This window comes from Ahaetulla prasina, chromosome 1, assembly GCF_028640845.1.
Source record: "Ahaetulla prasina isolate Xishuangbanna chromosome 1, ASM2864084v1, whole genome shotgun sequence".
NCBI lineage: Eukaryota > Metazoa > Chordata > Lepidosauria > Squamata > Colubridae > Ahaetulla > Ahaetulla prasina.
The window spans coordinates 40912686-40937076 of record NC_080539.1 but is presented as its reverse complement, the minus strand read 5'-3'; the positions used below and the strand labels follow the sequence as shown (position 1 = coordinate 40937076).

The 24391-nt window shown below is 38.4% G+C and overlaps 1 protein-coding gene across 2 annotated transcripts in view; it reads left to right on the top strand.

Annotated features, from left to right (window-relative positions):
• The window catches only part of SPTBN1 (spectrin beta, non-erythrocytic 1), a 192886-nt gene that overhangs the window by 117161 nt on the left and 51334 nt on the right, over positions 1-24391 (top strand). For both annotated transcript variants that reach the window (XM_058164940.1, XM_058164941.1), the window contains 8 exons: positions 5853-6004; positions 14612-14785; positions 15544-15635; positions 16710-16790; positions 20057-20172; positions 21407-21519; positions 21918-22105; positions 23179-23296. In XM_058164940.1, coding sequence (XP_058020923.1) covers positions 5853-6004; positions 14612-14785; positions 15544-15635; positions 16710-16790; positions 20057-20172; positions 21407-21519; positions 21918-22105; positions 23179-23296 — 1034 coding nt within the window. The remainder of the gene's footprint in view (positions 1-5852; positions 6005-14611; positions 14786-15543; positions 15636-16709; positions 16791-20056; positions 20173-21406; positions 21520-21917; positions 22106-23178; positions 23297-24391) is intronic.

Genomic DNA, 24391 nt, shown 5'->3' with positions numbered 1-24391 from the left:
TGCTGAAGTTAAACAGGTTTAGATATACTTTAATGTAGAGGCATCCAAGTGGGCTATAAAAATACTAAATAACGTAGACTTTCATATGCAGTATTTTTTAGATTTCTACAATATGGTAGAATAATTACTGAGCAGTTAAAAAATAATCTTTTTGAAGTATTTATTTATTCAATTTAGGTCCTTCCTGATTCCAAACAATTTGGGGCAGCTCACAATATAACATCATAATAATTAGCTAATATATTTATAAAGTATATCTATTGATTTGTTGATGTTGATTTGTTACTAGCCACCAAACAGAGTTATAATTATTAAGTCATTATGCATAGGAAAATATCTATTAATATTCTCCAGTAGTGAAATATAATTCTATTTTATGTAAATGTAGAAAAGAATTTGTTCCTATTTTCCAGTGTTACGGGATTATACTGAACTTAGTGAAGAGCATCTCAATTTTCATGAATCAGTTCATGTGTATTTCTCAATAAGGTAGTGCTAGCAATGTGGTTTCCACTTGGTAATGAAGTACTTCCTTCTTCAGCCTGTGAATTATATCATAAGCAACATCACTTTATGGTGTGGACAGTGATTGTTTGCAGAGGAACATTTACCCTGGTCTGGTTCCCAAGATTTAAAAAAATTGGGAAATAAGAGAGAACTATCTATATATGGAAGGTAACATATAGAATTGGCTTCCACCTGTAATAAAGGTTATGGAGAAGGTAAAAAAAAAAGAAGTTAGTAGTTATCCTTTCCCTGTGGCTTATAGTTGTGTCAAGAATTGCTACCCTGATTTACTTGGAGGCATTATGTTGATTAGAGGGACACACTGCCCTGTGGCCCTCCAAATATTGCTGAAGTAAAATTCTGAGTATCATTCTCCCATCAGAATGCTCCTTGGGAGTGCAGGTATTGTAATTTTGTAATACTCGGAGTGCCACAGGTTACATTTCTTTGACCTAGACTGTTACCTGCCCAAGATGTTGTAGCAATCTGCATTAGAGGAGAGCAATTAAATATTTAAACTGGAAAGAACAAAGAGATTAGAAATTTAATCACTCTGCCTGTTGCCACAAGGTAACTGTGCCTTCAAAACAGTTCCCTCCAGATATAATGACAGTGTAATAAAAAGCTCTGAAAGGGTATTAAATATACCTGAAAAAGGGCTCACAGAGAACATAATTTCAAAACCTTCCTAGAAGCTACTTCAAAATACTTTTATCACCATGTACAATGTATGCCATTGTGTGTAAAATAAAAGACATTAAATGATCAGATGACGGACCTGTCTGGTGTTGGAGCTCAATTATAATTGTTAAGTTGGCTGAGCAGTCATGAAAATATTCCTGAAAATTAAGTGGATTCTGCTTGTTTTTAGCTTTCTGTTAAATTTGATTAATTTCAAGTCTGGTACAGTTATGGAAACAATTCACACCCATTGCTTAGTTTTCTTTTACCCCTCTTAGCTTTTTTGAGCTAAATTTCCCAAAAGCAAAATTCTTTCAAGTGTTATTAGTACGGTAGTTATCATATACCGATTTACTAGCATTTTTGTTGTTGTTGTTTAATAGAAGAATAAAATAGAATAGAATTTATTGGCCAAGTGTGATTGGACACACAAGGAATTTGTCTTGGTGCATATGCTTTCAGTGTACATAAAAGAAAAGATACGTTCATCAAGGTACAACATTTACAACACAATTGATGGACAATATATCAATATAAATCATAAGGATTGCCAGCAACAAGTTATAGTCATACAGTCATAAGTGGAAAGAGATTGGTGATGGGAACTATGAAACGATTAATAGTAGTGCAGATTCAGTAAATAGTCTGACAGTGTTGATGGAATTATTTGTTTAGCAGAGTGATGGCCTTCGGGAAAAAAACTGTTCTTGTGTCTAGTTGTTCTGGTGTGCAGTGCTCTATAGCGTCGTTTTGATGGTAGGAGTTGAAACAGTTTATGTCCAGGATGTGAGGGATCTGTAAATATTTTCACGGCCCTCTTCTGGACTGGACTGACTATGACTAACTGGACTGACTATGGGGTAAAATTGCTTGCCAGCTTTCTTTTGAAAAGCAAGCCTACTTTTAGAATCACTCTGAATTCAAATAGAATATCTGTTAAGATAAAAACATGAACTGTGTTTTGGTCAACATAAGAGTTACAAACAGTCCATAGAAGATGGAAGACATTATCAAGTACTGGTATTTGATGTTCTCCAGCCTATAATTCAGAGTAGCATGAAGGGAAATGTAAAATCAAGTAAACATATAAAAGAAGTAGCAAATTATAATATAGGTTAAAATAAACAGCACAGAAACTATTCAGTAATAATTTGCAAGTAACCAATGTCAGCCAACTCTTTGTTGCGTCACTTTTCAAGTGAAAAGCTATTAAAACAGAAACCTGTGATGCAGTTGAAAAGGGCTGGGAATTGGGAGTGGAGTCAGGTCAAGGGACTGGTTGTTATGAAGCTGAGACTTCTGGCTGCTATAGCATTTTCTCCTGCCTTATGTGTTCCTGCTCATCAAATTCTACTCAACCGGTCTTATTTTCGTGCATGGACTGGAAGGCTTGGGAAGAAGTGAATCTGGAAGTGACTCTTGACTCATCCTGAATTATATTTGGGGTACTAGGAGTTGAAGGCTAAGAATTAGTATGCTGGCTGGCTAGGGAATTCTGGGATATGAAGTCCACATATCTTGAAGTATCTGTACCATACCACATCTCTGACATTAATACAATTGAACGTGTCCAGAAATATTTTACAAGAAGAGTTCTCCGCTCCTCTGAAAACAACAAAATACCTTATACCACCAGACTTGAAATCCTGGGATTAGAAAACTTAGAACTCCACCGACTCTGACAAGACCTGTGTTTAACACACAGAATCATCTATTGCAATGTCCTTCCTGTTAAAGACTACTTCAGCTTCAATCGCAATAATACAAGAGCAAACAATAGATTCAAACTTAATGTTAACCGCTTCAATCTTGATTGCAGAAAATATGATTTTTGTAACAGAGTTGTTAACGCTTGGAACACACTGCCTGTTGGGGCTCCAGCCCCCGAACCTGGCCCCATGCCCGAAAGTGACTCCGAGAGTGAGGGGGAAGGGCCGGTAAGGCTTACCTCAGAAGCACCGATTCCTTTGGCCCGGCTCCAGGAGCCAGAACCAGGCCAGTCGGAAGACGTAATGAGGCTTACATCCCCTGATTCCTCCCTTCCTCAGGCTACACCTTCAGATGCAGCTGATAATCATACTAATCAAGCCTGGATCGACCTGCGCTTCAGAAGATTAGAGAGGCGGCATCATCAAAAGGAAAGGATATATAAGGAGCTTTGGGACTGCTCTCAGTTCCACGGGAAGCAAATTAGCTGAACCGTGTCGAAGTGAGCTGAAGTCTTAATCTGTTTGAACTTTTTGGCAGGCAGCTGTGTTTTCTCGGCCAGGACTGATAGGAGCCATGAACCCACTGGCTGTAGGCCAGCTCGTTACTCCAAAGTGAGGACGGAGACAGAACACTGCCTGACTCTGTGGTCTCTTCTCAAACTCCCAAAAGCTTTAACCAAAAACTGTCTACCATTAACCTCACCCCATTCCTAAGAGGACTATAAGGGGCGTGCATAAGAGCACAAAAGTGCCTACCGTTTCTGTCCTAATGTTTCCTTTCATTATATCAAATTAATACAATTATTACATACTTTTGCTCATATATATGCCTATATGATATTTTGTTGATTTTTGTTGATGCTTGTGTATACTGTTGTGACAAAATAAAATAATAATAATAAATAAAGTTCCTAAGATTGAAGAATGGTGTAGAGGGCATAGAATTACTGCCTTGACGGACAGTGGAAAAATCATTACTAAAGCAACAATCAGAGCCCACTAAAGCTATTCAAAAAACAACCTTAAGAAAATGCCCCAGAAAGGTCCCTCACGAATTCCCACAAAGATAGTGATAGAAGAGGGAGATACATTCAAATCTGCAAGATTCTCTTACTATAGCAGCACTAATTAAAATAATTGTGTGCAGTACACATATGGCATTTGTTTCTTAGTCTGGTATAAATTATAGGGTTGACAATAGCATCTTTATAGGTACTGCTTTGCTTATAGCCGCAATAGGGAACAGAAAATTTATTACTAAGTAGTGCAGTTATTAAGTGTGGCATCACTTGATTGTATTCAGTTTTATGACCTTTTTGCTACAGTTGTTAAGCAAGACATCACATGGCCATGACTTGCAAACTTCCCTGCTGGCTTCCCCATTGACTTTGCTTCTCAAAAGCTAGCTGGGAAGTCACATGTGATCATGTGACTGTCATAAATGCACAGGTGCTACCAAGCACCCAGATCACAGTAATGCAACTGCAGGGATGCTATGACTGTTGAGTTTAAATCATTTGTTCCAACAATGTCATAACTTTGAATGATCACTAAACAAATGGTTGTAAATTGAGGACTACTTGTATTGACCCAGAATTGTTCCTGGTATAAAAAGACCTCCATCTGTTTATTGGAATATGGCCACTTATTATATACACAACTGAAAAATATAGTGAGTGTGCAGTTGCGGATAATAGATTGTGGGGCTGATCGATGTGTCTCTCATATATTATTTGAATATGTTGTGACAGTAGTCTGAAGTTTTATAGCATCACACCACACTTAAGTACCCGGCAATATTAATGAAAAAGTTTTGCTCTTTGCTGCTGCTTGCGCAGAGCCAACAACATTGTATATTGGACATGTAAGTGATTGAAGTAGCCAAACTAAAACTTATTCTGAACAAATCTCACTCAGCCACACATTTGCCTATATGACTTGGACTGAGAGAAAGTAACTAGATCAGCGGTTCTCAACCTGTGGGTCGCGACCCCGTTGGTGGTCGAATGACGATTTGCCAGGGGTCGCCTAAGACCATCGGAAATATGGGAAGTATACTTGCAAGTCGAAGAATCGCGCTCCAATGGTTGATTCCACAAGCCAGCTGCAGGCTTTTCAAATCGCTAGCCGAATTCGGCTTCAGGCGCGATGAATTAAAAAAAGAGAGAAATCTTTGATCCGATGTCTCCCTCTCAAGCCAGCTGCAATCACTCCCAATCGCTAGCCTAATCTGGCTTCAGGCGCGATAAACTTAATGGGGGAGGAATCTCCGCTTTAATGCCTCCGTCCTCAAGGCAATCGCAAGCAGTTCAGATCGCTAGCCAATACGGCTTCAGGCACGATAAATTCAAAAAAACAGTTTGCCGCTTTCCCCCCCCTTCTGCGGCTGTTGAGGCGCGCTGAGGTCGGTTGGGGTCGCCACATCGTGGGGAATTGTATTAAAGGGGTCGCAGCACTATAAAGGTTGAGAACCACTGAACTAGATCAAAGCTTACCACCTTCCCAATCCTTACCCAGCACATCTTGAGGGTAGCAAATTGGAGAAGGTTTTAACAATATAGGAGGTTAATTTTGGGTTGTAGGAGAGAGATGAACCACCTACTGTATTCATCTTGGTGCTTTTATCAGGATCTGTGATAAATCTTTGCCTCTGGAGCCTGGAAATTTGTTTAAGAATTATAGGGTAACGGATAAGTGACAACACATGCATACAGATCATCAAGAGTCAAATCATTATATCTTTAACTAAATCAAAATTTAGAAATCAGAACCTGGGAAGCACTGTTGGATAATTGCTTCCAGTTGAAATTGAAGGTACTGAGCTACCTGAATGAGTAGCATAACTCAGTATAGGCCATGAAATATGATCAGACATGGATTTTGTCCAGATACTGTTTGTGTTTTAAATATAGTTTCTTATGAATAAGCCTTACTGTATATTTTCTTCTTCACTAGATGAACGAGAGGCAGTACAGAAAAAGACATTCACTAAGTGGGTTAACTCTCACTTGGCACGTGTATCCTGTAGAATTACAGACTTATACACGGATCTTCGTGATGGACGAATGCTTATCAAACTTTTGGAAGTTCTTTCAGGCGAGAGACTTGTAAGTTTCTGTTCCAGATATTACAATGCCAACTCTTGGTTCTCTTAAGCCTTTTGCAATTTCCTTTCATAAACTAAAGTACAAAATTGAAATATTTTACTAAATATATTTTATGGGTTAATTTAGATATGTAGACCACTCCTTTTAAAAGTTTTTATTACACTGCTTATAACTGGTTGAAATATTTGACAATATTTTCATATTTTCTGAGCCATGTTCAGTGGCCTATGATGTTTTTAAGGGAGCCTCTATTTATTTTTAGATTTTTTTAGAAAAAAGTGTTAACAGTTCTGGACGACCTATGTAAATCCCATCAGTCATAAGCATAAAACTGCAATTAAAAACCTGAAACTTTAAACATTAAAATATTTGAATGCTAAAATAGTTGGATGAATAAATATCCTTGAACCCCTTCCAAACTGTTCTTAGGGAGACTAGTTTCATTTCAATAGAATGTTTCATAACCTAGGTCCCACACTAGAAATAAGAAGTTATAAAATTATGCAAAATTGAAGAAAGTTCTTTGAATCTTCAGTAATTTCTCCTAACCTGCTGTCTTCATGATATAGTAAATGCATTTCCCATTTTTTAAATCCAGTAAAATATGTTTAGAGGGATCCAATAAAATATGTTTATTGCAGAAGTATAATAAAAAGTGGCATAACAATAGGTATGTTGAAATTCTTCAAAACTGCCAAACTATTTTATATATTTGCCAAGAGAAAGTGCATTTTTTCCTATCTGTTGTCATCAGCATCTGAGAAAAATATCTACAGCAAGAAATAAAATAAGAGATTTGCTATAGGCAAAAATCAATTCCTAAACGTGTCATAATGCATGTGCAGCTCTCTATATTTTCAATCCATTGTGGAACAGCCACTGTAGGGTAGTGGTTCAGGTATTGGACTAGAAGTGGGGAGAGCCAAGAACTAGCCCACCCTTAGCCCCCGGGGCCAGACATTATTTTCCAGCCCAACCTGCTTCACAGGTGGCTATTGTGAAGAAAAAGAGGAATGTTATATATGCCTTCCGTAAGCTTCTTTTACCTCTTTCCCTTTTTCCTGCACTGATTTCTCTCTCCCCCCACCCCAGTATTGATTGGAAACAGCAATGGAAAAGGAGGAAAACCTCTCCAAAACTGTGCTTCTCAGTCCCAACCCCCTAAACTAGTCCAGAGGGATACAGTGGATGATAGTGTTGAAAGCCATTGAGAGATCCAGGATAGTTGTAGCATCACATACCAAACTGTTCAAAGGGCATCATCATGCACATCTCAGTACTATGACCTGAACCTAGACTAAAAGCCACTGAGTCTAACCACTGAGCCACAGTGGCAGAGTGGTTAGAGTGCAGTAGAACAGGGGTCTCCAACCTTGGCAACTTTAAGAGTTGTGGACTTCAACTTCCAGAGTTCCTCAGCCAGCAAAACTTGGTTGGAGACCCCTGCGGTAGAATTGCAGTACTGCAGGCTACTTCTGCTGACTGCTGGCTGCCTGCAATTTGGCAGATCAAATCTCACCAGGCTCAGTGTTGACTCAACCTTCCATCCTTCCAAGGTTGGTAAAATGAAGACCCAAATTGTTGGGGGCAATATGCTGACTCTGTAAACTGCTTAAGAGAGGGCTATAAAGTACTGTAAAGCAGTATATAAGTCTAAGTGCTAGAAAGGATCTAAATAATCCACTTCATCCAGGGTCCTCTGAATGCCAACCTCCACCTTAACAACCTTCCTCCAAAAGAAGAGACTGAGCAAAAATTTTCTAACTTGGTTAGATCCAAGGATGGCCTCTTAGAAGAGCGTACCACCCTTTCATGCAAAGAGGCATTAACCATATGCCTTAATCAGTAAGGTCATGGGCTCACAACAGAAGTGGCCAAACTCATAGCCATAAAAACTCAGTAACAGCCATTTTGCAACATGCAATAAAATGGTAGCTACATAGTGTGAAATCTGTTTTTGCCTTGGAGCTATCCCATATTCAAGGCAAAAAACCAACTAAACATTCTTTTATTCCAGATTAAGTCCTTTCTTGAAAACCAATTTGATGTAATGCTTAAGGCAACATGCTAAAAACCGGGAGATTGAATTCTAGTCCTGCTTTAGGCATAAAGCCACCTTGGGCCACTCACTTTCTCTCAGCCCTAAGAATGACAAACCACGTTTAAAAAATTGCAGGGACTTGTCTAGATCACGGGTCACCAACTTTTCAGACCTCAGGGACCACTAAATTCATAATTTTAAATCCCGCGGACCACTAATATGATCTGCCTAATGACTGGCATGTGACTGGGTGGGTGTGGCCAGCTCAATGTCACTCGCATCGAGGACTGCCTCACCGGCCTCTATTCACACCTCCCCTCCCAGCCACTCCTCACCTGCCCTCCCGGGCTCCTTAGGGCACCAACAGGAACAGTTGTTAGAGCTAAGCAGCCACCATGAGAAAGAGTTGGCAAAACAGCTCGCTCAGTTCAAATTGGATCTGGCCGAGAAGGAGGCTCAGCAGAAGCACCTCACTGAGGACTACAAGCATAGGCTTTCCAAGCAGAGGGAAGACCTGTGGGAGTGCAAGGCCAAGTACCGGCGCCTGGAAGCTCAGCAAGCTGAGATGATTAGGCAGTTCCAGGCCATGATGCAGTCCCACTGGAACAAGGCCCTCCGGCTCTTTGCCACAGCGGCGCTTCCCTCTAGCCTTTGTCCAAAACCATGCACCAGGAAGCTGAAGCAGACCCCAAATTGGAATTTCTGTCCCCCTCCAACCCACACAAAAAGACCCCAAAGGGGAGAGCAGCAGCAACACTGATTCATTGCATGTATCCGGCGCAGGGGCCATAGTTTGAGGACCCCTGATTTAGTACAATATAAAAAATGCAAATAATTTTTCTGTGGACCACCAAAATTTTCTCGTGGACCACCAGTTGGTGACCGCTGGTCTAGATAGGCTCAAGAATTTGGTACAATAAAACAATATTTTTTTGTGATGTGAACCAAGAATCTTTAATTTGTTGGTGAGGCAATTGTTTTCTCAACTTGCAACAATTTTATTTTATAGTGATGATTTTGATTGTACTTAGTAATGTTGTCAGCTATTTGCTTACTATATGGCTTTTACTGTGCTGAGTAACTTAAATACTTAGTTATGTAAATATTTATAAGCTACCTTTTATCAGAAGATTTAGCATATTGAACTTTAAAAAAATAGCCAAATTGCAATAAAATAAAATAGAAAAACACCTCTTTTCTTAGATATCTGTTTCCTGGGCTCATATGAAGATTTCTGCATTGTTTCCTGGCTATGGAATGCATTTAACAGCTGTTAAATAATTTTTAACACTGATTTTCATCTATATTTCCTATTTTTGCAATTTTTTTATTTATTGATAACCATTTTGGTGGGGTATGAATCAAATAAATACATACTACACGCAGTCTAGCTTATTATTGATTTAATTGTGTGTTGTTTATATTACTGTCAACAGGCTCTAAGTAGTTTATAAAGCACTTCATCCTAAAACATTCATGATAAACATTTTAAAAGTCTACAATTAACAAACATCAATACCAAATAGCACAGATGTACTTTAAAATAACAACCCTCTGATAAAATGTGAGCATATTTTCATTCAAGGATGAAAGAGCAAATCTCTTTAGAATCTACATAAGAATTTATACAGCAAGTCTTTTTCAGCACAATTCCTTTAAATAATCCATTCTTTAAAAATATAACATACCTTCGGCTACAAATAAACATCAAAATAAAGCAGTTTGCTAACATTTTTCTGTTTCAAAACTCAGTTTTTGAAACTTTTCTGCTTATTTTTTTCCTTATGCTAATATTTATTTTGTATTATGTATACAGGTAATAACACATATAAGAATGTTTGGAACTAAGGGCTTCTCCATTTTGCAATCTATAATTTAGATAAGCTCTCACTAAGAACTATTTCCAATATTGCATCTCCTTGCTTTTTTGGAAATATGTCTCAAGGCTTCAGAATCCTGGAATAAATGAATGCAAATATTATAATCATCCATTTTGAGGGTAAATTCTGAAAGTCACTGGGATTTGAATGGAACAAAGCAGACTAAAATTGAACCCTAACAAGATGGAGTTTTTTACCCATCACAGCCCTCTATTGGTTCCAGTATACGATCTTGAAGGCAAAGCACAATCCCTGAGGAAGTAGGTCCATGACTTGGTGCTCTCCTAGTCTCAAGACTAGTCCTCAGGTGATATATCCAGAAGATCCTTTGACTGCCTGCAACTCGTATGCCACTTGTGGACCTACCTGGAGCACAGGAGACCTTAATAGACAGACTCATATTCTACTCATCACACAGTAAGAGTATGCAATGCTTCTACATGGAGCTGATTTTGAAGACCACCCAAAAATTGAAGTTGGTTCAAAGTCTAGTTGTCTGGTGCTCAGCAAGTTGTACCTACCCAGTGGGCCCATCATTTTTATGTCATGTTATTGAACAATTCCAATGATGATATTACTTTTTTGTTGTGCAGATTTTTTATTTTTTATTATGTGATCATTTTATAATCAGGATGATTACTATTGTTCATTTCCAGGAGTTTGGACAGATGTGGTAGCATACAAATCCAATAAATAAATTACATATGTCTAATATTTCATTTAGACAAATAGATTCCCAAGTAAAGTGTTCATCTTCGTGTTCAATTTTAATTTCATTTGTTTAAGATCTGTTACTTTTTAAATCTTTGGATAAATATAATTATTCCTATAAGGCATTTCATGGCATAGAACGACTTGCCTTCAGAAGTTGTGGATTCTCCAGTACTGGAGGTTTTAAGGAGGACCACCATTTGTCTGAAATGGATGGTATAGGATTTCCTGCTTAACCAGGGGGTTGGACTAGAAGATCCCTTCCCAACTCCATTATTGGGAGTACACTCAATCCAGAGTTTTATAAGAGAACAGAGAAATGAGATATATTATTTTCACTTAATAAAGTACCTAATAAAGTCATTGGGCCAACCTTCCCCAAACTAGTGTCACTCAGATCAGTTAGGATTATACTTCCAAGCATTTCCAGACAGCCAGGCCAATATCATTACCTCAGTGCAGCAGGGGAGGCCTGAGGGGGAAGGATGAATTGCAGAAATAAGCACGTTTTAAATTAGAAATCCAGCTAATAAAGTCATTGGATCAAAAGACAAATCTGAAAAGAAATGAATATAAAATGTAAAAATACTCTGTGAATGTAAAATGACTGCAGCATTTTCCTTTCCAACCACATACTCCAACACACAATGAGCTGTTGCATAAAAATGACTGAACCTTTAACAATAATTGCTTTATAATTTGTGTGAGCCCAAAGGTCAGCTCACACAAACAGAATCTCTTTGATGAATTTTACCCTTTGCAGCATGAAGAGTATGTGTGTGGTGTGGAGATTAAAAAGCATTTAGTTGCCTTGCTTATGTGTGCCCAGTTCCTAACTGAAAATCTTAAACAAACATAAAAACAGTGGATCAAGAAGGATGTTTTCATTCCTTGCCACCTAGCTTCCTTATCCCAGGTTACTGGTTTCATAATCTGACTTCAGGGATTGAAATTTATGTATTACTACTTGCCTGACTATTTTTCGGACTAGGAATTGAATGTTACTTTTCCAAGTCCAGGGTCATCCTGTCTTTCCACCAGACTAATAGCTTCACTCCGTTCTGCATGAATACATAATTTACCCACAGTCAAACTGCTACCAAAAATATTTCATTTTATTGCTAAAGACAAAAATCTTGGAACAAATATTATAGATACAAAGTAATTTCATGTGTTCTTACATAAATAGCCCCACAAGTATCAGATTTTTTTTTTAAAAAAATCCACTAGTTTACTAAGTGAGTAGTGGACAACACTGAGCACCAAAGCCTTTCTCTATCTCCTTGCTTTGTTCATTCACCTACACTAATTCCTTACACCTTGAAGAATTATCGGATGTGTCTGTGTCAATAGCTTATTTTAATTGCCTATATTAGGGTTTTTGCTCAGTAGCTCTGCATTTAGGATACGATTCTTTTATACTAAATGCTGACTAATCTTACTTGGTAATGTTCTCACCTCACGTGGACAAAGATGTTCTCTTAAAAAGAATGGCAGGAATTCAGCAGCCCTCCCCAGCCCTCGAAGTAAGTAGGACTGAGCAGATAGGGATCTATAAATTGATAAATCACAATTAGTTTCTCAATAATTTACACTAAAAACAAACATAAAATAAAAACACGAAGAACAGTTGAAATATAAGTTAAACAAAACAAGTTGCACATATAATTAAACTTGAAACTTAGAAAATTTGTCCCGTGTAAAAGCCTGAGCAAAAGGTTGTGTTTTTAAGGGTCTTTTTCAAAGCTAATAACGATGTCATCTCTGTCCAAAGTATGTTCCATAAAGCTGTGATGGCAACTTAAATGAACATGTGATAACTGTGCAAAACACTTCAGTTAAGAGTTTTGTTACTAAGCTATTCTCTCCAATAGCCTGGGCTTCAGTGGTAATGACCAGCACTTCCTATTTTGCCTGGAAATGTATAGCCAGCACAGTATTGTAAGTAGAGTTGTAATACAATTTCTTTTTATTCTTTATAAAACTAAACTGGCTGCTGAGATTTGTACTAGTTAAAAGTTCTGGAGTAGACACAAAGATAGCTCCAAATAGAGCACGTTATTGTGGTTAAGCATGTAGGTTGTCAGTGTATGTACACTATAGTCTTAAAGGCATTATTTTCCAGAAAGGAGGAACAATTGGCGTAAGTATTCTTGGCTATTTATATGATTTGAGAAACAACGGAAATAGAAACATATTTGATCCTTCTAGGAGAGTGTTATCTCATTCAGAATAGGAAAATTTATTGCCTTTCTGGAATTATACTCCCTCAAAATGAGCATCTCTTGTCTTGTTGGGATTCTGTTTCATCTTCTTATCGCTTTATCCCATTTTTATTATTCGTTGTGCCTCCTGGAACCAATTAATGAGTACCAAGGTACCACTGTATTCCCATATCTCTCAAAAGGATACAGTGGATGCAGAAGATGCCATGTTTGAAGATATTGAAAGCAACTGGGCCATCAAAAACCAACGGTCTGTCTACAGACAGAGGATTGATTTATCAGGCCAACCATGCTAATCTTGGCTCCATCAGATTTAAGTCTGTTTGAAATTGATCCAAATAATTTGCTGTCACTAGAACAGTTGAGAAGTTTATGGTTTTCAATCACCTTTCCATGCTGTCATCTAGCAGAAGAATTGAGAACTATTGGCTTATCTGTCTGTATAAAGGAAAGGAGTGGCTAGAAATAACCCTGCCTCATTTGAAGAGTTGTTGTAGATCAGGGATGTCAAACTTGCATCGTTACGGCATTGTCACATGACATATCATGACTTTCCCCCTCTTTGCTTTTGTTTGACACCCCTGTTCGAGATGAACTCTTGTTAGTCATTTTAATTAACTGCAGTATTGTGAATTGTAGTTTTTACTGCATTGTAAGTGAATCATCCCCCTTTTCTTTTTATGAGCTACATAAGAGCCTCTTAATGCAACAACTTGACATATGCTCTTAAGGTGGTTGTGCACAATTTACATTTTCTCTTAAATATCTTCCTGGAGCATTGCTTGCTCCTTTGTGTTCCTTTATGGAAGTGAGCTGGAACTAATTTCTTCTTCCTAACATCTGTCTTATTTTTATAAAGACTCCAAAAGAAATTGTAAAGTTTCTTAATCCTGAGGTCTCCTCAATCAGTCATGGCGGCAGCTCTGATTGGCCTTTTTAAAAAAGAGTTTACATTTTGGCAGACAGTGTTCCTTGGACTCTTACCAGTTCTCATTACCGCATGCATGCAAAGCTCTATTTGCTTGTTTAGCACTTTCTCACCACTGTAAGGAATGTGAGTACAGAAACATAAAAACAGGATGTTTCCCTTAAACGTAACCAGCATCATATGCACCCATTCAGTGTTTGGTGAGCCCACAGAACAAAAAGTTTGATTTGGCATTATTTATATTTTTGGGAGCTGAAGTTTTATCTATTCAGCATTATGGTTTAGTTATTTAACAAAATTTAATATAATAAAACATGATCCCTTGAATGAACTAATATTTATTCTCTGTCCTGCACAGCCAGCTAAATAGTTGACAAAATTAGCAATGATAACACTGAAATTCTTAGCAATTCTTTGTAATTTTTCAGAACAATTTTTGAACTGTGTACATTAACTGGATGTACGTTATATTAACGTACATTAACGTAGAATGAACAATGCTTCACCTGCTGCTGAAAATTATAGTTCAGGTTAGTCTCTTCAGGAAGGGTGTGGCCAGCTGGGATGCCGATACTGAGGAGGCCCTTGTTCTGGTGACCAGCAACTAAATGGTTCTATCTGTAATAGTGAATAGGGAAGCCTGCTAAATCACAGCGTGCTGGTTGAGGAATTCTGGGAATTGAAGTCTATACATCTTAAAATTGCGAAGTCTGGAAATCCCTGGGAGATACACTTGATAATAACATCTCCTTAAAATAATGAAGCTTTTACTACCTTTTCATTATTTTTTCTTTTCCTCATATTTAAAAATATCCCATGTAGCCCAAACCAACAAAGGGAAGGATGCGAATCCATTGCTTGGAAAACGTTGACAAAGCTCTCCAGTTTCTGAAAGAACAGCGAGTGCATCTTGAAAACATGGGATCTCATGATATTGTGGATGGAAATCACAGGCTAACCCTTGGACTTATTTGGACAATTATATTGAGATTCCAGGTAAATGCAGAATCATCTATACTGTAATGGCATTTGGCTTGTGTTTTTTTTCCAGCTACTTTTTCACATACAAACCTCTGATGTATCACTTTTTACAATGTACAGTGTTTATATTTAGTTATTTACCTTTCTGTTTTGAACATTTTTGTCATCTCCTTTTGGATTAAGATCAGGCATGTTTATTCTTGCCATTTTACTTCAGAGTTATGTAAATCAGGTCAAGGGTTTAAACCTGTTGGAAATGCATTGGTACCACCTGAACAAAATTCAGCATCTTAAATCAAATGAGACCACATGGAAATCAATGGTATTTCCATGGTAACTGAATCATTCTCAGTCAAAAGTCTCACAAAAGTCTTTGGATGAAATATTGCTTCAGTTGTGATAAAAATGAGCTAATGTTGTCTACCTTCTTGTGTAACACTCCTTCCCTTCAGCAACTGTGAGGAAGAATTCAGAAACTGTTGTTTCAGTTTTTGACAAATCTCAGTTTGTCAGGTCAGTCCAAACAACATAAACACGTGGCGTTTAATATTTAATAGATCTTGCTTGCAAGAAGATATATCTTGTTGCCCCCTGGGGTAGTCCTCATTTATCTACCATAGCAGGCAACGTTGTTAAGAGATGTGGTCATTAAATGAAACTGCAACTGTGCTTATGGTCTTAATTCAGCTTTACTTTTCATTAAAGACCTGTGGAGATTGGTTATTGCAAAATTACTTTTTCATCACTGTCATAACTGTTCTGTGACTTTACAGATTCAGGACATCAGTGTTGAAACAGAAGATAACAAAGAAAAGAAATCTGCTAAAGATGCCCTACTCCTGTGGTGCCAGATGAAGACAGCTGGGTGAGTTTGAACTGAATGATCATCTAGATTTTCCATACAGCATTCTGTAGTAATGGAGGAGTGAATGGGTGAGTGTGTGTGTGTGCGAGCACGCGCGCGCGCTGGAAAAGAGTGAGCTGATTAAGGAGAGCACTCCACTTAAAAGTGAAGGATGTGCTGATATTTTTATAATAATGCATTATGATCCAATGGAATGTCATGTCTTGTGATGTTTTGCCAACAATATGAACTGACCCACGATACTTCGTAGGTACTGTGGTTAATGCTACTGCTACCGCTCAAGCAACAATTATGAGGTACAAAATTTAGATAGTTGCTTGTCACATTTTGCAATTTTGGAAGCACAGGTTTCTTATGAGGGGCTTGATACACTAATTGGAATGAGACCTGTCTTCTGTAGTTCCAATTGCCTTTAATATGGCCAATATTAAAGGCAATTGGGACCAATTAGACCAATGCTTGCAGTATGGTAACCACGGGACGGGATGACCTTTGTTTTCAGATGATCACTACATGGGCAGCTTTAGGAAAAGTTACTGCACTCACTTCTCTTGGTTTTCTTCTAGAACCTTGTTCCAGCCTCTTGCTTCTAGTTTGGCATGAATCAGTCATCTTAGCTAGGCTGCACAAGTTGGCAGCTCACTAAAGACTTATGGTGTTAGTCCTGGCATTTGTTTGCATCCCTATCTGTGGGGCCTCCTTTCTCACCTGGTTCCTCATGCTCCTGCAAGCTTCAATAATCCTCTGCTCATCCTCTTTTCATATACAACTATATCAGGGCTTCAGAGGATTTCCTGGTTCATGATAATCCAATTTTCTTTGTGGTCAATAAGTTCATAATAAATTCAGCTCCCTATCTTTTATTGATATATTTAAACAGGATGGCTTGGACATTATCAGGAGGACAAATTTTTAGGACTTGACTTGAAAATGACTGCAGATACTTTGGGGGTGCTTGAGCAGAACATCTGGTACCTTAAGCAGCTGGTTATTATCATTTTTCATATCTCCAAGCATTAAACCTATATTGATTGAGTTTTCTTTTGTTTTTCCTTTGGTCCTTTTTTGTGTCAGCTATCCCAACGTCAACATTCACAACTTCACCACCAGCTGGAGGGACGGCATGGCTTTCAACGCACTAATCCATAAACACAGGTGGGCATTTGATGAAACGTTTGTGAGAGTTTTAAGCACTGAACCAATGGATGCAGAATTCTATTTTATGTAAACTGAACGTTCTAGATCTCCTTTCTGAGACATCTGCTGTTGTGTCTTGCCCGCTCTCACCGCAGCCGGGGTCTGCTTATCTGCTTCCGAACGCTGAAGAATGTCCTCCCGGCCCCAGCCCTGGCTCCATGCCCAGACAGGCTGAGGAGGGAGCATCTCCCGGCCCCAGCCCTGGCTCCATGCCCAAGCAGGCTGCAGAGGAGGGAGCACCCCCCGGCCCCAGCCCTGGCTCCATGCCCAGGCAAACGGAGCAGCTAGACCCCTCCCCCTCCTCCACAGCATGTGAGCCTGAGGAGGGTTTATTTCCAACAGCTGCTGATTGGAGTGACCCTCGCATCAGAAGACTAGATAGGCGGAGGCAACAGAAGGAAGGGAGGGGCAGGCCTTAATGAGTGCTGAGTCATGGAGCCACACCCCATGGCCTATATAAAGGATCTGCTTTCTGGCAGTCTCTGAGTCAGGCAAAGTCGAACTTATCTTGCTGAAGTCACTTTCTGGTCTCCTGCCTGCTCTGAGGACTTTGCTAGGACTTTGGGCAGAGCTGCAGAGGCAAGCCTGATTCGGATTTCCCTGACCCGGCCGTCAGCGGAGGAGTGGGACACGACACTGCTGCAATTTTGCACTTCTGTCCTTTTCCCTTGGTCTTATTTGAAGATGCACTGTGTGTTTTTGATGAAGCTACTCTGTAAAACATATGAAATCAATATACATTGTATGGGTAAGCAAGTGTTCACCTTACATTCTTTGATAGCCAGCAGCCCCTGAGTATTGAAATACCTTTAAGCATACTGAAGTCTGAAGGAGACAGGGCTAGACATATATAGAGAGAAATTAACACACACACACACACACACCTCCCTTTCTGCTGAAGAGAAAAACGATTTCTCTTTTTTTTTAAAAAAAAAAAGGCAGAAATTGGAAACAGGCTGAGAAGAGAAATAAGGTTCATTATATCTCCCCAAAAACATCAGAATCAGTTGTGGACTCCTCAAGGAGTTGAAAAAGAACTTCAGGACTAATTGAGATAGAGAAAAATCTTTTTCAGGAAAATTGCCATCTTTGACAGCTTAGATAAAAACCCCTTAGCTAAAAATAATTCATAAAATTAATTTTTATTTTTTCTTTAAAGTTGAATATTCTATCCTGATATTTATTTTCTCTGTAAATGCCCAGGAATTGTTTGTTTTCTGCAACTTGAAACCTGATTAGAACAAATTTGCCTCTAAATTACTAGCAGACCAACATTTACTCCAGAGCAGGGGTTCTCAAACTTTTTAAACAGGGGGCCAATTCACTGTCCCTCAGATTGTTGAGGAGGCTGGACCAGCTGGGTGAGCATGGCTAGGTGGTCATGTGGCTGGGTGGCCTAGGCCAATTTAGCAGTTCATTAAACAATACACACAAATTAAACTTTAATTTGTTATGCTCCTGGGGATGGAAAGCAGGTTAGTGAAGGGATATGGCTGCCTTAGGGTGTGTGTGAGGGACTTCTGTTTGTGTGTGTGTATTGTGTGTGTGTCTTCCTCCCTCCCTCTGGAGGCCAAAAACGGGCCCATTTTTGACCTCCCAAGGCCTCAATGCGTCCTGTTTTTGGCCTCCTTGGTCTCCAGTACAACTCTGCTGCCCAAATCTGGTGCATTTTTGGCCTCCGTGTGTCCCGTTTTTGGCCTCGGCCTCCAGAAGACGGGTGGGGGCCGGCGGGTAGGTGGGGCGATATGGGCAGGGCAGCCTCATGGTCTCACACAGGCCGGATTAATGGATTCGGCAGGCTGTAGTTTGAGGACCCCTGCTCCAGAAGCTTATATTCTCCTGTACTTTTTTTCATAGGAGATTGCCTTTTAAGATGCTGTTTGAGATTTGAACCATTATATTTTCAAATCTTTATCATTGAAAGTTTAGCTTATGACTACATAAGGCTAATTTTTAAAAATACATTTTTCTCTTTTTAAAAGAATGAACTTAGATTTTATTTATCTAATTGTGATGTTGATCTCTCTCTCTCAAAAGGGGAGAAGCAAAAATTCCCATAGATATGTACTTTACCAGGAGATGGCTATAGACTTTTTACAGTCTTTCTCTCTTACCAGAATTTATCAGTAAAAACAACATGGGTTGTGGGAGTCTGAATCCTTTTTCCACATAACAGCAATTCTGTAATAGCTGCAATTCCGTCCTGGAAAACAGGTGATGCACCAGTAATTAGCAGTCTGCTACCCCAAAAACAGCAGAGCTATTTTTTGTACACCCAGACTCTGTTTGATAGATGAGGTCCCAGATCTTCAACCTTGCAACAGCTTGAGCAAGATTACAATGATGTATGCATTAGCCTAGGATATCATTTATTGTCCCTAATAGCAGCTTCTTCTGCTGACAAAAAAGTTACAATTCTATTTGGAGAGAAATTTGTCTCTTTAGGCAAATAGTAGTTGGAACAATGAAGAACTCATACTTGCTTCCATATATAAGAAATAATTTTAAAACTTCTTTAAATATTGTTTTTTATCAAGTAGCATCACAACAAAAAGAAACACGTTCAGAAAATATTAATAGTAATAGCAGTTGATTGATACCCTTATGATCACATGTTCATGCAAGCATAAAAGAGTCAGTACCCATCTCTAGGATCTACTGCATGTTGTAGGGGTGCCCTTTTGGTGCTTTTGATTCTCATGTAATAGCAGTCTGTACATCATCATTTCTTATTTGCTGTGTTCAGTTTTGGCCTGTATAATAAGGTAATTATTTAAAAACAAAAACAATATGATTGAAATAACGCTAAAACACTGCAATCAGTAATTTGTCTGGGAAATTGCATATATAAAACTCTTTTGCTGTCGGCTCCCAAGACAGTTCAGAGGCAAATGATTGATTTTAGACTTCATTCTTGCTCGTTTGCTTCAGATGCATGCTCCAGCCCATACATGAATGCATTTTATCTTTCACGAGCCATTTTTGTCTCATGTCACAGTATCATGTCCCCCATCCTCTCCATTTGCGGAATTATTCTCCTTAATTAGTATGTATTGGGGTACTTTTCTCTGCCACAGAGTTGATATAGATGAGTCTGCCTCTGTTTAAAAGTGCATTCCGTGTCTCATTTCTTACTGACTTTGATTCTTTATCTGTCTGATTCCTTTGCTAATATTCCTGCATAATACAGGACAAACTTAGGTAAATATATTTTACATTCTTAGGCCAGATTTAATTGATTTTGATAAGCTGAAGAAATCAAATGCACACTACAATCTACAGAATGCTTTTAACCTGGCAGAGCAACACCTTGGCCTTACTAAACTCCTGGATCCTGAAGGTAAGAACTCTTGACAGTAACACAAATTTCTCTTCTTCTGTTAGTTTTCCTGTATCCACTGCTTCATTTGTTGCCAGCCAAAACCTCCTTTCCAAATTCTTTAATCTTTAAACCAATGTGTTAAACAAAATGTGATAAAAATCGGAGGGAAGGCTCATTGGAGGATAATGTAATTTTTAGAAGCAGATAACAAATCCATTTTTCTGTTATATTCACTGAGTTACACAGATTGCCTTACTAGTAATCTTCATAACTACAACTGGGACCAGAATTTTCACTGCAAATCATTGCGATCATATGTTGAATCTAATCTGATTATATAACAATTTTTATGGTAGTTGTTAAGTGAATCACCATAGTCATTAAGCTAATTAGCAAATCTAGCTTCCCTGGTGTCATATTTTTGCTGGAAAGCAGCAAATAGTGGTCCTGTGATCATAGGACATTGCAACCAGTCCTAAATGCAAGTACCTGAATTGAGATCATGTGAGATCAGAAATGGTGTGATAGTGTGAGTACAGATCATGAGTCCCTTTTTCCAAGGCGTTATAATTTTGACTGTTAACTGAAAGGTCGTGAGTTGAGGATTGCCTACATCCTAATGGAAGTCTCTGCCTTTTATTCTGTTATCTGTGTGTAAGATGATCAACTGCTTTTTCAGGCAAATCATAGAGTCCAAGTAAATATCAAACCAGAGAATCAGTCTGGATTTAATTTTAAAGCACTATAATGAAAGCTAAAACAGAACATACCAAACATGTTGCACCTTCCAAAGTCAGTAGTTTAAGTTTAGCTCAAACTCTCAGCCCATCATACCTGTAAAAATACATTTTGTTTTGTGATAACACTGTAATTTGTGTTTCCCTACATTTATCTTCTGCAATTAATACTTTGGAGAAGGGCATGAAAACACACTTAATGGTGCTTAAGAGTCTGAATTGGGAAGTGTGGTGTTTGTATTCCAAGTCATGAATCTTCTCACTTTTTCTGTCTCGCCAATCTTATATGCTTGTGAATATAAAATATGAGTGAGAAAACCATGGGAGCAAAATCAGTATATGATCAGTTTTAAAATTGTGACATTGCAGTATGAAAATGGGTTGTATGAAACTCTGTATTGACTTATTCCCAGTGCCTTATCTGATTGAATTCCTGACCCTTGCTTCAGTGAATCTTCAACACGATTCTATGACTATCCAGCTCTGCATTAAAACGATTCTTGTTTTCTTTTCAGATATAAGTGTTGACCATCCAGATGAAAAGTCTATTATCACCTATGTGGTGACATATTACCACTATTTTTCTAAGATGAAAGCCTTAGCTGTTGAAGGAAAGCGAATTGGAAAGGTACCCAGCTTAAACATTTAAATATGGAATGTAGCATGTTTATCTGTTTTTCTTGCAGACTTACTCACTTTCATCATATGCAAATTTTAATGCCACTGCAATAACACTTTTTTATCTCAATGTGGATTTGGCATGAACTATTAAGAGTGAATTAATTCACAATTTAGTAATTCCCTTTTAAATACCCTTAGGAATGCTAATATTTTATTTGGGCATGTGCATTTTTTTTAATCCATTATCTCAGCAGTCCCAATTTCATTTGCCCACTTGTTTTGGGTTGCCATGAAATACATTGCGTGAACATACAAACTCATAGACATGAACACCATCTTCACATTGCCACAATTTTTATCTGAAGAAGTCTGACCCTTAACTCTGCCTTGAACTGCTTGTTACAGGTGCTTGACAATGCAATTGAAACCGAGAAGATGATTGAGAAATATGAGTCTCTTGCCTCTGATCTCCTTGAGTGGATTGAACAAACCATTATCATTCTGAACAATCGCAAGTTTGCTAACTCACTGATTGGTGTGCAGCAACAGCTACAAGCATTCAATACCTACCGCACAGTGGAAAAACCGCCCAAGTACGATTTATTCATCATATCATTATCTTTTGGGATGGGAGAGAAGAATTAATCCCAGTGTAATAAACAAGAGGAATCATCTGGCAATTTGCATGTGTTAATCTTAGATGATTAGAATCTAGTGATGTTTTCCTGGTAAAACACTAGATTTATACCGTTCATCCAGGAACTCAAGGTGATATACTTAGTGCTCCCTCCTATTTTTCCCACAGCAACAACCCATGAGTGGGATTGGGCTGAGAGAGAGTGACTTGGGCCAAAGTCACCCAGTGAGTTTCCCTAGCTAAGGGTGAACTAAGTCTCTCGGTTTCTAATCCAATGCCTTAACCCTGTACCACTGTCTTTTTTTGTGTTCTTTTGGGAAGAATTACATTAAACTAAGTATTTTGCTCACTTTGTGGTTAGCTAAATGTAAAAGTCCTTCTCTATCCACTTAGTATGGCTGCAGATAAGACCCCAGGGCTGTAAGCGGTCTGAGCCATGAGCATGCATGATTTTATTTTAGACATAAGGGTGTTTGCCTTTATTGTAATGTATAAGAAACACAGGCTACAAGCAGATGTGCAACCAAAAGCGACTGCCAATTGTAGGAAGGAATATAAAAATGTATGTAATCTAATCTAAAATAATTCATACAGTAGCAATAAATCATCTTGGCAACATATTTCTCTTGTGCTGAACATTTTCTGTGGACAATAATAATTTATAAACTCTGTAGCCATCAATAATCTATTGTGCACTTTTTGAAATGCTTAAAGTACCTGATTCTGTAGAAAACAAAGAGAAAAAATATTAAAAATTGCAGTGTTGCAAGTAAATATAAAAAGAATTTGGTTTGCTTCTTTCAAGAGCAGGTAGCTAAATGTGTCAAGTGTCATTTGAACTAGCTGTTAGTATGTGTCATGTGCCTTGTTACCAGATTCCTTGTTTATTTATTTTGCCTGCATAGATAAATATGGCTACAATAACTGTGTTCATCTGAAGCATCCACATATATAGATGGAAATACCCTATTGTTCCTTTGCAAAGTTAATATTTGCCTCTGGATTTTACCCACACTGCTTTCTTTTCAGATTCACAGAAAAGGGAAATCTGGAAGTACTGCTTTTCACCATCCAGAGTAAAATGAGGGCTAACAATCAAAAAGTGTACATGCCCAGAGAAGGAAAACTCATCTCAGATATCAACAAGGTAAATATCTATATAAATTTCTAATTGATTTGTTCACCCAATGCTACTAACTGAACTGTGGGATGATCAGGATTTTGAAGACTTAACAATAGTCCTGGATAGGATTTCTAGTATATAATGCAACAACATTGTGACTTCCAAATGGTTTGGACTTAAACTATCAAAAGTCCTTAGAGAGCACCATTTCAGAAGTTTCAGAGTCAGAAAAAAAAAAGCAAAAAAAAGCAAGGCACAGAGCTCACAACCAAGGAACCTGTTGCTAAAATTCATCTCTGGGAACAGCTGATTGAGGGTATTCTGGGAGGCTAATCCACCTGCCAATCAGTTTTTTTCTTATTTTTCACCCCAAAAACTAAGGCGCATCGTATACTCCAGTGTGTTTTATACGCCGAAAAATACGGTGGAGAGAGATCAAGAGAGAGATCTTGGTAGCTATCTAAAAGAGGAATAAGAAATAAAGTATCCAATTGCAAAGGCAGTTTTTTTTAAAATAATGCAAAGCCAAGCGTAAGTGCATGCCGAAAGGATTTTTTTTCTGAGACAAAATGGAGCCAGACATAGTGGTAGGCAAACAAAACCAAAAATAGAAGAGTGGTATCATGAAACTCTCAGTTCTCATTCCACATTTTTTGGGGATCAATATAAGGAGATAGCCCAACCCTGGACTCTTCTTTTCAAAGTGACTTTTCTAGCAACCACTATCAGGATTAGCTGTCCTGATTAATTTCTGCTTCTTCACTCATTCCTCCCTACTGAGTTTCCCAGTGTTCTTACTAAATATGGAAGAAAGAAAAGATAGTCCCTAGAACAGTGGTTCTCGACCTGAGCAGCTTTAAGATATGTGGAATTAAACTCCCAGAATTCCTCATGCTATCTGGGGAATTGAGCCACAGTGGTGCAGTGGTTAAGAGTGCAGTACTGCAGGCTGTTTTTACTGACTGCCAGCTGCCTGCAATTTGACAGTTCAAATCTCACCTGGCTCAAGGTTGACTCAGCCATCCATGCTTCCAAGATGAGTAAAATGAGGACCCAGATTGCTGGGGGCAATATGCTGACTCTGTAAACCTCTTAGAGAGGGCTGTAAAGTGGTATATA